We start from the raw sequence: 14844 nt of genomic DNA on the forward strand, positions 1-14844 counted from the left end.
ATATAGGTACTACTCATGCTTCTTATTTCTGCTCAATCCACAACAAAATCTGAAACCACAACAAAATCTGAAACAACAAAAGTTGTATTTCAGCAAAGTGGTGCCTTAGACTGTGCATTCACACAGAGGAAAATTCCACGTGGAAAATTCCTCACCAAATTCCTCACCATTTTCCTCCGTGTGAATGCACCCTTACAGAATGTTGGGGATAACTTGCTGAGGTGGAAACACCTTTCAGCCCCATGTATTGTAAAAGCTGAGATTTTGCAGTACCTGCAAGGTGGATAGGATTCTGGCTAATCCCATCCACACATTGTAGAAAAAAATCGTTAGCAGAAATGCTGTGATTTCAAAAACCATTGCGTTTTCTGTATACGTACAATAGAAGCAAAAAGTCCATAGAGGAGAATTTTGCACACTTTCTGTGAAAAGTGCTGCAGAAAAAATCTGCTCCGTTTACGCAACTTGCTATGTTGGGCCTTATCCTTAGCCTAAGGCTCAATGTTGCAAATCAAAGCTAAAAAATGCTGTAGACAAAAAAGCTGTTGTCTTTTTCAAAAACACTGCGTTTTCTACAGCATTTTTTTTTTTGCAATGTGGGGATGAGAATAAATTAAATCTCATCTGACTTTACAGTAACTGTAGGGCTAAGGCCCTATGTAGTGGGTCTAAGCAAAAAAGTACTGCAGGAAAAAACAAGCATTGCGCTTTTTCAAACAGCACTTTTCACAGAAAGTCTGCAAAGGTTTCCTCTGCTGACTTTATGCTCCAATTATACCTGTAGGGAAACTGCTAGCGTTTCCGTGGATATAATTGACATGCTGCGATTTCCAAATCAAATCAAGCCTGGGACTTGATCAAATCTGTATGGCTCGTATTGTCTCTAGTATGTACAGATTGCCACAAATATTAAAGATCAGCACTTGAGTGAACTAAAATAATTTCCATGCTTAGGGCTATATTCGAGTGGAGCTAGCACGTTACAGGCATCCAATGTGGCATCCAATTTATGTGTATATGTGTAAAAGCATTATGTAAACATATAGCTTTGTTTGGTGGGGTGGGGAATGAATTTGCAATTTAGAAATAATCACATTGTACTTTTAAAATAATTAAACTTGTGAGGCGACTTTGCGAGGTCATTTTATCTATCCATCTCCCAACCCATCCTCAAATAAAAACAAAGAAACTAAATAGAGAATAAAACACAACATAAATTTACAGGAGTTTTCCCACGAGCACAACCATAATTTGAATTGTAGGACATTAATGGTTAAACATTTTTGCAAATATGAATATAAAAATATAGCATTTTTAAAGATTTTTTTCTAACTATCTTAGTCTTTTGTCTTGATTGGCTGCCAATGGTTGCGGCCATGAATGCAGGAAATTTCTATGTTCCAGCACTTGTCAGAAACCCAGCCATGATTTTCTTATTGTGGAGTGGTTAATTGAATAACAGGAGTAGGATAGGTTGGAGACCAGAGACAGGAACATCATAGGGGTAGGACATTACACTACACATCCAGGAGAGTATAATCTGGCTGCAATATGGAAATCATGGCTGGATTTCAGTGCAGAAAGTACTGGCATTCATGGTTGTATCCATTGGCAACAGTCTACAGACTATCACCACTGAGATGGTTAAAGAAAATCTTTTTATAGCTAAGGCCACACATAGTGAGCTGCAGCAAAAATGTGCAGCAGGAAAAACCATAGCAGCAACGCATCACGGTTTTTCCTGCAGCGCTTTTCACAGAAAGTCCGCAAAGGTTTCCTTCCATTATATCTTTAGGGAAACTGCCAACGTTTCTATTAGGTATAATTGACACTGCGACGGTTCACTGAAATCTTATCCCATTGGATTGAAATTCAATCCCACACAGTGACTGTAAAACGCTGTGGTTCTTTCCGTGGCATTTCAGCTGCGGCCAAACCACGGTGTTTACGCCATATGGGGACCCGGCCTTACTCTGCAAAAAAAAAAATCATTAACTATATATTTGCAAAAACAGTTATCTTTTAATTGTCTACAAAATTAAATATGGTTAATCTGCAGGTATTTCCCGTCAAATAAATAATAGACCTAATGAGACATGCTTTTTGCTATTTTGGGTTAATAATCATAGAATCATCAACAATAAACACTTTGCAATTTAACATAAAAAGTGAAACATAAAATAAGAATTCTATATTGTTGTCTTTAGAGTGATCTACCAGGCAGTCTTGGTAGAGCTTTGTTTTCATGACTTCAATATGGAGCAAACTTCTGTCGGTCAGATTTCTTAACCCCACTCGTCGATGGAATTTTGGCAGTATAAGCAGGTAAATTCCCAGTGGCCCCCGCAGCGGCTGCTGCATTTAATGCCAGGAGTGGGACAGTTTTCATGCCAAGCAGACTGGAGACAGGAACAGCATAGTGGGTGGTTGGTAAAGTTGGTAGAGGGGGAGGGGAATTGACGTTAACTGCAGAGGCAGCGGCAGCTGCTGCCAACACAGCCATAGAGGTAGGGGTGGAGCAGGGGGTGGAAGACTGAGAGAGGTTCATGTTGAGGTCAACAGGGGTCGTGACGGAAGCAGTCTGGGTGCTCAGTTTAGCCATCTCTAAGCTGCAAATGAAGAGAGGAACAGGAACAAATAGGTTGGGATGGTCAAGTAAGGATAAATTTTGGGACAAAAGGAATGGAATAGGAGGAGCGAAGTGGGGTTGGGTTAGATTGGTCAACAAAAGGTCAAAACATATGGAAGGTCAGGAGAGAAAGAGAAAAAAGGGAAAATGAGGTTCAGAGGAGGAACATGTTATGTGTTAAATAAGAGATATAACAAAAGGGTACTTCATGATTTGATGAGGGAAACATTACTATGACTCTAAAGAATGCCTTAACATATGCAATGCCAATGAAAGATATCTCAGAAATGCAGAGAATGATAAAGATGATAAAGCAAAACTTAAAACAAAATGGAAACATAATTCTGATTTCTCCCCGGCACTGTATGTTTGCCTTGTCAGTTTGTGCATGTCCAATTAGTTTTAGGATTTTGTCTGTAATTAGACTACGCATTTAAAATACTGATAAAAATCTTTAAGTTGACCATATATCAGCTACAACTAACTTTAATACCTCCACCAATCTACTAATAGCTAGCTGTCTGTAAGATTACAATAATTTTTTATTTTGTATATACCACAGACCAATATAAAAAAATTCATAAATAAACAAAAATGTCTACAAATTAAATACATATTAAATTTCAAAAATTAATTGAAAACTAAATTAAGTTGAGACCCACGTTGCAGAAACACAACTTTTTTTTGTTGCAGTTTTGCTGCAGCTTTTTGAGACAACGCCAGAAGTGGATTGAGCAGAAAGTAGAAGTATAAAACTTCCTAGATATTTACTATTCCTATTGTAGCCTTTCTTGGCTTTGGCTCAAAAAACACAGCAAAATCAGCAGCATAAAAATCTGCATTTCTGCAATGTGGGGCCTCAACCTAAATGCATGAAGGTCAAATGTAGAGATTTTTAATTCAGATAGTGTGGATTGATAATATTTTTCGCTCATTGTAAGTTATAGTTACTTCTCCCGAGTTGCACCACTCCTCTGGAATGCTTTACTCCGGACAATCAGATTAGCTCACAATTTCTACAACTTCAAGCTCAAACTAAAGACACGTCTTTTCAGACAGGCCTATCATAATTCCTAAAGTAAAACCTTCCATACCATAATTAGAATCCCTAAAATGAACACTCCTCTATTTGGGTTCCCACATTACCCCACACGATATGATGATATTTCAGGCTAACTTTATATGTTCAAGCATCATCTGCATGTTAAAGGACAGAACTGGTGACGGTTCATACAGTTTTATGTTTGTGTAATGACAGTAAGCTCTATTACAAAATTGTCTGACCATTGTATAAGCAATGCTACCTCCAATTTCGCCCCTGCTACTTCTTGTGTCACTCCCTTTATCTCATAGATTGTAAACTATTGTGAGCAGGGCCCTCAGTCCCATTGTGTGAAGTGACTATTACTTTGTAATGTATCTTTTTGTCTGTACTTGAACCCTACAAATTGTACAGTGCTGCGAGATATGTTTGGCGCTATATAAATAAAATGTATTTATATTTTTATTTACAGTTACATCTAGTGACAACTTTATTTAATTTCATTTAATGAAAGGGGCCGTGGAAACCGGCTAAAGCACATACGGCACACGGGTGCCATGCTTTTAATTCATGGCCAGCTGTTCGGCCACAGTCATCTGCAACCAGCCTAAAATATACCTTGCGGTATCCAACAGATTTTTCAGTATGGACCCAGGGTCCGTCCTGGTTCCAACCCCTGAGTCACAAGTTCAGAACCAACTCCAACCCCTGGTCATTCCACTTAGTCTCTTGAACTCACAGGTAATATAACCTGTGCTACTCTGCTATGGGGGCTGGCTTTACTGTAACAACACTATATAGACTGTTGACATTTTATTCTTGAAATATAATTTTAACCCTTTCCCGACACCTTCTGTACTTTTATGGTAGATGTTAGGTCTTTAAATATGTTCAGGAGTTGAGTGGGCACCATAGCCACCAGGCCTCCACTATATTATGCAGTGGAAATATGGTGGCAATATCCATGATCAGGGCATTAACCGTACAGATACTGCACATCAGTCATACTTGATGAAACATCTATTTATTGGTCGTGTTTGGACGCTTCCATCTTACTGACAATTATAGTTCCCTGAATGATCTGGAGATATGTACTATGACAGCTGAATCCTATTGAAGACTGGGCCCCATAGCAATTCAGCAAAAAGTAAAGTGGGTACAAAATAGTGCCCCCTTTAATGCCCAAAAATGCCCAAACTACAAACTTATAAAAATACAAAAAATATATTTTCCATATAGTGAAGTCTAGCAGGAAAACAAAATCAAAATAATGTTTCTCAAAATCATATTAATAAAAAGTGCCTAGTCTCACAAAAAAATACATCTTATTCAGCCAATAAACAGACAGAACTCTAATAAAGCTATGGGTGTCAGAATACGGCTATGCAAAGGAATTGTCTTTCTTAAAATGTTCAATTTTTATTTTTTTTTTAAAGGTTTTGAAACACAACAAAAGCTATTTTAGTATCACTATAATCTTACGACCCGGCAGAATGCAGGTAGTATGTCATTTTGGCTCCCCATGATTGCCAATGGAAAGGAATGCAGATTTTTTCTTCAATTCCATCCTATTCTGAATTTTTTTTCCAGCTTGCTAGTACATCATATGGAAAATTAAGTCCTTTGATTTTGTTAATAGAAATTTTTTTTAAAAAAGCTATGGTTTTTGTGAGGCAGGGAGTAAGAAACATTTTTTAAAAAATTTGAAAACTGCCTGTAGCAGGAAGGGGTTGAAATGTTAGATTTTTTTTAGCTTGGTTTGAATAGGACTGTTTGTCATACACAGAAAAGAACAGGCTGCACTCTCCAACACAATGGTCCAAGGTAAACAGCCTAGTGTCCAAAAAAGTTCCTATCTTATCCTATCTTATGGTAGAGTTGGAAGGGACCTCAAGGGCCATCGGGTCCAACCCCCTGCGAGTGCAGGTTTTCCTAAATCATCCCAGCTATATGTTTATCCAGATTCCGCTTGAAGATTTCCATTGATGGAGCGCCCACCACCTCCCGTGGCAGCCTATTCCACTCTCTCACTACCCTCACTGTCAGAAAGTTTTTCCTAATGTCTAATCTGTATCTCTTTCCCTTTAGTTTCATCCCATTGCTTCTTGTACTTCCTTGTGCTAATGAGAATAGGGTAGATCCCTCTGCACTGTGACTACCTTTCAGATATTTGTAGACTGCTATTAAATCTCCCCTCAGCCTTCTCTTCTGCAAACTAAACAATCCCAGTTCTTTTAGCCGCTCCTCATAGGACATAGTTTGCAGACCTTCCACCATTTTGGTTGCTCTTCTCTGGACTTGCTCCAATATATCGATGTCTTTCTTGAATTGAGGCGCCCAGAACTGTACACAGTATTCCAGGTGTGGTCTGACCAGGGAAGAGTACAGCTGAATAATGACCTCTCTTGATCTAGATTCAATGCTTGTCTTAATACATCCCAGAATTTTATTAGCCTTTTTTTCAGCAGCACCGCACTGTTGGCTCATGTTGAATTTGTGATCTACTATTACGCCCAAGTCCTTTTCCCCTATGCTATCACTTAGTTCTATTCCTCCCATACTATATATGTTTTTTACATTTCTGTTACCCAGATGTAGAACTTTGCATTTGTCCCTGTTAAATACCATTTTGTTCGCCTCAGCCCATTGTTCCAGTGTGTCTAAGTCCTTTTGAATACACTCTCTCTCCTCTCTAGTGTTGGCTATTCCTCCTATCTTCGTATCATCTGCAAATTTTATGAGTTCCCCAATAATTCCATCGTCCAGATCATTTATAAAGATATTAAAAAGTACTGGGCCCAGAACAGAGCCCTGCGGCACACCCCGCTTTTGACTTTCTTCCAGTTCGATGTGTAGCCATTTAGTATTACTTGTTGTGCCCGATCATTAAGCCAGTTGTGAATCCACCTAACTGATTTTTTGTCAAAGCCATACTTAATCATTTTTTCAATAAGAAGGTTATGTGATACTTTATCAAATGCCTTACTGAAGTCAAGATATACTATGTCCACGGCATTCCCTTGGTCCAACCATTCAGTGATTTTGTTGTAGAAGGAAATCAGGTTAGTCTGACAAGATTTATTGGTCATAAAGCCGTGCTGGCTCTGGTTAATTAATGCCTTCCCATCCAGGTACCGAAGTAAATGTTCCTTGACAATTTGCTCAAAGATTTTTCCTGCTATCGAGGTCAGACTTACCGGTCTGTAATTTCCTGGATCGTCCCTTTCCCCCTTTTTGTAGATGGGGACAACATTTGCCCTTTTCCAATCTAAAGGGACCACTCCTTTATTATGTTCCTTTATTATGGTTTAAAAGCATAAGACATAGTACAGTGGTGGCCAAAAGCATTTCTGCAATTCAATCAGATAATGCTCATTTTCTTCTAGATGATTGCAATCACAAATTCATTGGTATTATTATCTTCATTTAATCTGTCTTCAATGGAAGACAACAAAAAGAATTGTCAAAAAGCCAAATTGGATATAATTCCACAGCAAACATAAAAAGGGGGTGGAAAAAAGTATTGGCACAGTTTGAAAAATCATGTGATGCTTCTCTAATTTATGAAATTAACAGCACCTGTTACTTACCTGAGGCACCTAACAGGTGGTGGCAATAACTAAATCACACTTGCAGCCAGTTGAAATGGATTAAAGTTGACTCAATCTCTGCCCTGTGTCCTTGTGTGTACCACATTGAGCATGGGGAAAAGAAAGAAGACCAAAGAACTGTCTGAGGACTTGAGAAGCAAAATTGTGAGGAAGCATGAGCAATCTCAAGGCTACAAGTCCATCTCCAAAGACCTGAAAGTCCCGGTGTCTACCATGTGCAGTGTCATCAAGAAGTTTAAAGCCCATGGCACTGTGATAACTGATAACCTCCCTAGATGTGGACAGAAAAGAAAATTTGACAAGAGATTTCAACGCAAGATTGTGCGGATGGTGGATAAAGAACCTCGACTAACATCCGAACAAGTTCAAGCTGCCCTACAGTTCGAGGGTACAACAGAGTCAACCCGTACTATCCGTTGGCGTCTGAATGAAAAGGGACTGTATGGTAGGATACCCAGGAAGACACCACTTCTTACCCAGAGACATAAAAAAGCCAGGCTGCAGTTTGCCAAAACTTACCTGAGAAAGCCAAAAACGTTTTGGAAGAATGTTCTCTGGTCAGATGAGACAAAAGTAGAGCTTTTTGGGAAAAAGCATCAACATAGAGTTTACAGGAAAAAAAAAAGAGGCCTTCAAAGAAAAGAACACGGTCCCTACAGTCAAACACAGCAGAGGTTCCCTGATGCTTTGGGGTTGCTTTGCTGCCTCTGGCACTGGACTGCTTGACTGTGTGCATGGCATTATGAAGTCTGAAGACTACCAACAAATTTTGCGGCATAATGTAGGGCCCAGTGTGAGAAAGCTGGGTCTCCCTCAGAGGTCATGAGTCTTCCAGCAGGACAATAACCCAAAACACACTTCAAAAAGCACTAGAATGGTTTGAGAGAAAGCACTGGAGATGTCTAAAGTGGCCAGCAATGAGTCCAGGCCTGAATCCCATAGAACACCTGTGGAGAGATCTCAAAATGGCAGTTTGGAGAAGGCACCCCTCAAATCTTAGGGACCTAGAGCAGTTTTCCAAAGAAGAATGGTCTTAAATTCCAGCAGAGCATTGTAAGAAACTCATTGATGGTTACCAGAAGCGGTTGTTTGCAGTTATTTTGTCTAAAGGTTGTGCTACCAAGTATTAGGCTGAGGGTGCCAATACTTTTGTCCAGCCCTTTTTTGCAGTTTTGTGTAAAATGATCAATGATTTGACTTTTTTTCATTCTCTTTTGTGTTTTTTCATTGCAAGCAAAATAAATGAAGATATTAATACCAAAAAGTTTGTGCTTGCAATCATTTTCTCATTTTCTGGAAGAAAATGAATATTATCTGACAGAATTGCAGGGGTGCCAATACTTTTGGTCAACACTGTATGTCCCATATAAGCGACCTTCAGCGTTTGGATATTTTTTCCACTGCATAGCCAGTTATTTGAAATGGCATGCATTTATTTGCACCTTGTGTAATATGATAGTTATATTTGGTCGACTGAACCACTTGATGTCCTAGTGTATCATTTGCTTGTGTCATCTGCCTGCTACTATATAAACTTTTTTTTTAAATGATTTAACAATAAATTATTATTATTATTTTCTAATTATTGTGTATTCGTTGCCATTTTCTGGGCTTTATTTACATTTTTTTTGAGTTGTTGCAGTGCTTTTTGTGGCCCCCTAATTATTGTTACCATGTAAACATAGTATATTTTTTTGCACTTGAAAAAGGGATTCAATGCCTAAAAACGCTTTTAAACCATATTGAAGGAAGTTTTGTTTGGACACTATAATGTCTACCTTTGGCATGTTCCTTGGAGATTGTTGACCTTGGAGAGAGTGTAGCCTGTTCTTTTTTTAGGTTGTCAAACACTCGGTCCTCTTCTTACCACTTTGGATGTACGGGGAAACCACTGACATGGAAATTACCCGCTGCCACTCTCACCATTTGAACAATATACAAACCTTCGTTTGTTCTTGTGAAATTTTCACAACATCCCAAGGTGAGACATCAACCCGTCATTTTACAGCATATCACAATAGCAACTATTTGGGTATCTGTTTGAATATCAACTATGTACCGCTATGTACCGTATTTGCTTTTTTGTCTCTGTGAGCGGTTTAACATTTTTTTTAGCATGTCTGATACTTTTGATTGATATTTGTTGAAGTGGATAACGCCAAAAGGTTGTATAAATCTCTTTATTAAATAAAAGATATCTAAAACACTGACCATTGAAAAAAAATTACCGGTGATGTTATACACATTTTAACAATATTAATGATTTGTGCTGCCTAGTTTTTCTCAGCTGTAGGCCTGTATTGATATGACACTAAATCAGACAAATTTCTAACTCACAGATTGGAAGCCATAAAATGTAAACTTTATTTACTAATATCTCTAAAAACAACCAAGGATAATCTGGTGCCTAAGAATGGTGGGATACCAAATTTAAGACACCCTCAAATTAATAATCAAACCATCTGCAGATAATCATATCTCAGCAAATCTAATATTCCAAAATCAGAATGCAACAAATATAAAATGTATTCCAACAACCATTTGTGACACAAACAGTCCAGGGTTTTGTAGTCCCTTAGGTACAATGTTACTTCTAATATACTTGTCCAGCACAGGGTCTCCCACTAGGATTTGATTGATTATCTTTATAATATTATTCAGGTTCCATAAAGGCAGATATAATTGTTTGTGATGCCTGTGATGCCTGTTAAAGAAATGTTTTCAGAAAACAAACTTCCCTAACCTCTATAAACCAAGTCTTTCTATTGAACTGACAAATAACCAATTGATTCCAAATGCTATTGAAATCTATTCAAATAATTATAAGAAATACCGAAAGGAATAGATATATAGAACGGTTAAAATATAACCTTTAATAAATACATTAATACCATGAATGTAGACACAAAGAACACACATATAAGAATGTGTCAATACCAATGTATACTGTGCAACAATATCAAATTACACAGGCATGGCAGCCTCCAGAAAATAAAACCAAGATACACTCACCATTCAGATGGCAGATGATGAATGATGAATGACGTGATACCGGTAAATAACTGTTGGGGGTATAACAGTCCATGGAGTCTCATCTTCCTCTTCGTTGGTGACCGTTATATGGGGAGGTGAGGTGGGGTGCGGCGGGGCGGTTGGTTTGGGGTATAACAGTCCGTGGAGTCTCATCTTCCTCTTATTTGGTGACAGCTGGACACGTATTGGGCAGCGGTCTCCACAGTGGCCTCTTCTTCTCCCAGTAGGATGTAGAGTTTCCTCTTCTCGTCTGCAGATATGAAGTCTGGGATGTGGGCAGAGAGTCTTTGGTAGTAGACGGCCCTCACAGCTGAGTATTTGGTGCAGTGTAGCAGGAAGTGGGTCTCGTCTTCTAGGACCCCCTGATCACAGTGCTGGCACAGTCTGTTCTCCCGTGACTTGTATGTCTGCCTGTATCGCCCCGTCTCTATCTCTAGGTTGTGGGTGCTCAGTCTGTACCGGCTCAGGGTCTGTCTGTGCTTGGGGTGGCGTATTCTCTCCAGGTAGGTGGCCATGGTGTAGTCCCTTTGTAGGGATTGGTACACGGTGAGTTTCTTGGAGTTATTTATTTAGTTTCTCCATTCTTCAATGTACCGCTCTCTGTTTGCCTCTGTGGTCGCCTTTATTTCGGCCTTGGTTATCATCTGTTGGTGTTTTTGGTTTGGTGGTTGGCTGTTTGGTTGGGGGGTGTCTGGTTTGCTCAGGTGGCTTAGCCATGCTTGGTGGTGGTAGGAGTCGGGCTTGCTTCCCTGGATGTGTGCCTGGAAAGCTAGCGCCCTCTTCTGTATGGTGAGCCATAGGGGGAGTCTGCCTAGCTCTGCCCTGCAGGCCATGTTGGTGGTGTTGCGATGGACATGGAGCAGGTATTTGCAGAACTCCAGGTGGAAGTTCTCTGTTGGGCTGGAATCCCACTTTGACTGGTCTGGGTAGGTGGCTGGGCCCCAAACCTCACTGCCATAGAGAAGGATCGGGGAGATGACAGCGTCAAATATCTTCAGCCAGACCCTCACCGGTGGTTTGAGGTGGTACAGTTGTCTTCTGATGGCGTAGAAGGTTCTGCAGGCTTTTGCTTTCAGGGTTTCTATTGCTGCTTTGAAGCTTCCTGATTGGCTGAGCTCCAGCCCCAGGTAGGTGTAGCTGTTGGTTTTCTCCAGTGTGGGGCCGTTCAGTGTGAATTGTGGGGTGGTGGAGGCTTTATTGTGGCCCTTCTTCTGAAATACCATGACTTTGGTCTTCTTCTGGTTGATGGATAGGGCCCATGTGGTGCTGAATTTTTCCAGCACTGACAGGCTTTCTTGGAGGTCTTTCTCGGTGGGGGCCAGGAGTAGGAGGTCATCGGCGTATAGCAGGAACTTCACCTCTCGATTGTTCAGGGTGAGGCCTGGGGTTGGTGAGGCCTCCAGGGCTGTAGCCAGTTCATTGATATAGATGTTGAAGAGCGTTGGGCTCAGGCTACAGCCTTGTCTGACCCCTCGGGCCTGTTGGAAGTATGCTGTCCTTTTCCCATTCACCTTCACACTGCACTGGTTTCCGGTGTAGGAGCTCTTGATGACGTCGTACGTTCTTCCTCCTATTCCACTCTCTAAGAGTTTCAGGAGTAGGCCTGGGTGCCATACTGAATCAAACGCCTTCTTAAAGTCTACGAAGCAGGCGAATATCTTGCCTCTTCTGGTGTTGTGGACGTGCGTCTTGATGAGGCTGTGCAGGGTGTAGATATGGTCTGTGGTGCGGTGGTTTGGCATGAACCCTGCTTGGCTCTTGCTGAGGACCCCGTGTTGTGTGAGGAAGGTGAGGATTCTGTTATTGATGATGCTGTTGAACAGTTTCCCCAGCGTGCTGCTGACGCAGATCCCTCTGTAGTTGTTGGGGTCATAATGGTCCCCATTCTTGTAGATGGGGGTTATGAGCCCTTTGTTCCAGTCTTCGGGGAAGTGTCCAGCATTGAGCACGAGGGTGAATAGCTTTGCCAGTGCCACGTGTATTGCTGGAGGGCTGTATTTGATCATCTCTGGTAGGATGCCGTCAGGGCCACTGGCCTTTTTGCCTTTCAGCAGGACAATTCTTTCCTGTATATCTTTTATGGTGATTGGCGAGTCCAGAGGGTTCTGGAAGTCTTTGATGACTTTCTCCATGTCCCTCAGTTTGGTGGTTATCTTTTGCTGTTCTGGAGTTAGTTCTTCTTCTGGGATGTTTTTGTAGAGACCTCTGAAGTAGTTGAGCCAGATATTGCCATTTTGGATGTGGAGAGAGTTTTTCTTGGGCTTTGTGCCCATGTGGTGCCAGGTCTCCCAGAATGAGCTGTCCTGGAGGGAGTCCTCTAGTTGCTCTATTTTGTGGGAGAGGTACCTCTGTTTCTTCTCTCTGAGGGTGCCCTTGTATTGCTTGCATAATTGTTGTAGGCTTCCCTCGACTCTCTGTTGTTGGGGTCTCTGTGTTTCTGGTTGGAGGCTGCCCTTAGAGAACGGCGTAGAGCCTTGCAGTCACTGTCAAACCATTTGTGAGACTGTTTGTTAGTCGGTCTCTTGGGCTTTGTCTGTTTCAGGCCTGCTAGTTCTGCCGTGGTGTACAGGATGTTACTGATGTCCTTCACTGCTCGGGTGACCCCTTGTTGGTCTGGCTGGTAGGAACTCATATAGAAGTTTGTGAGCAGTTCCTTGATATTGGGTTGGTTAGCCGCATTGGTGTATTCGGTGGCCCGGTGACTGGCCCATTTAAAGAATGGTGGCAGGTTGTAGAGACCAATCTGGTGGGGCTGCTGTGTGAGTGGCTTGTCAGTGGATCTCATGTACAGCAGGATCTGATTGTGGTCTGACAGGTGTGTCTCAGGGGTGACTATGAGAGCATCTATGTCTGCTGGGTCTGCGTCTGTGATGACATAGTCCACCACGCTGTTGCCTACATGGGAGTTTAGTGTGAAGAAAAGGTTATAGAAGGTAATAGAAAAGGTTAGCGGTGTCCCAAGGTACTGGGAATACACCACATACGCCCAAATGTCATAGCAGAGTGCCAGCCGTCCTGCGTGCGTTATATAACTGGTCAGGGAGCACGCGCGTCTAAAATGAAAGCCCGCGCATGCGCACTAGGTACCCGACTTCACGAACATTAACCCAATGCACATGCGTGAGCAATCGGAAGCCCACGCATGCGCAGAAGGGCACAAAACCGGCTCAAGAAGCACAAGTCAAAGAAGGAACTTAAAGAACCAAAAAGCATTATTTATATGCCAAATTATGTAGACAGACAATGTATAATGTATATCAGTCTCAATACAGTTAACACCCTGAAACAATCAAGGAAATTGAAATCTTCCAGTTATTTACTGGTATCACGTCATTCATCATTCATCATCTGCCATCTGAATGGTGAGTGTATCTTGGTTTTATTTTCTGGAGGCTGCCATGCCTGTGTAATTTGATATTGTTGCACAGTACACATTGGTATTGACACGTTCTTATATGTGTTTTCTTTGTGTCTACATTTATGGTATCAATGTATTTATTAAAGGTTATATTTTAACCTTTCTATATATCTATTCCTTTTGGTATTTCTTTCTATTGAACTGACAAAAATCCTATCATAACTTACAAAAACAGAAGATTCACAAAACCAGGCTTTAGGCGTAAACTTATTTACCAATATTTCTAAAAAATGTAAAATCATATCATCAATCCAAACACAGGATAACCAATAAATAATGAGAAACAGAATAATAAAAATTTGTGACTCTACTATTGAATCAAAATTATATCAAAAGGAGTTTGATTCCAAGAGGTTTACATATACAGGTGTTTCCTTCTTTTCCCATCTCCAATGACAATTTTATAAAAAAAAAATGGGAAGCTGCTTGTTTTACCTGTTACCTGTCATTCATGCAATTGATAGTTGATTATAATACTGGTTCCATAGATAATATGGACAAAGAGATTGAGGAACTACAGAATCAATTAAAGACTATCATATCAGCCATTGACATCTTTCAATCGGGTTCTGGAAGAACAGTTTACGGCTTTAGAGAAATCTATTTGTGACACTTAGGTCGAAAAAATTCAACAGAGATTGTAATGATTTTCAAATTAATCAAGTGTACCGCTGGCACCATAACCGCACAAACAGGGCAACGAGGTCGGCATCTTTTTTCATCTAAATCCTCACTAAAGGATTCTAATGTGTCATCAACTTCAGATATTCGGACGAGACTGAACACAGGAAATAAACGCAAACAGTTACAAGCAAAAGCACCATCAAAACGTCGTCCGGCCACTAGGGGGTATCAACAACAATAACTGCAGGTAATTAATTTATCCCATTATGAATTATCATCTTCTGAAATTGCAGTCTTGGAGAAGGGCTTGACCTTTTCTCCAAGCATGAGTTTTTATAAATTCATTGCAGTGAAAGATATGCACGTTTGGCAGATATTTAATATTTAAAAAACTTTTCCATAAAGATAGCTCTATTTTGAGCAACGATAATGGGAATGAATTAGCCACTGTGGAAGAACAGGTAGCTCTACAGAATGAAAGTAACAC

General features: G+C 40.5%; 1 protein-coding gene across 2 annotated transcripts in view; it reads right to left on the bottom strand.

The window, feature by feature from the left end:
• Positions 1–2083: 2083 nt before the first annotated feature.
• The window catches only part of LOC142200577 (poly(rC)-binding protein 3-like), a 411290-nt gene continuing 398529 nt past the window's right edge, over positions 2084–14844 (bottom strand). Inside the window, exon 12 of one of the 2 annotated variants that reach the window (XM_075271023.1) lies at positions 2084–2609. In XM_075271023.1, coding sequence (XP_075127124.1) covers positions 2252–2609 — 358 coding nt within the window. In that variant the 3' untranslated portion in view covers positions 2084–2251. The remainder of the gene's footprint in view (positions 2610–14844) is intronic. The other variant, XM_075271022.1, reaches the window with a different exon arrangement.

This window comes from Leptodactylus fuscus, chromosome 4 (assembly GCF_031893055.1).
Source record: "Leptodactylus fuscus isolate aLepFus1 chromosome 4, aLepFus1.hap2, whole genome shotgun sequence".
NCBI classification, from domain to species: domain Eukaryota; kingdom Metazoa; phylum Chordata; class Amphibia; order Anura; family Leptodactylidae; genus Leptodactylus; species Leptodactylus fuscus.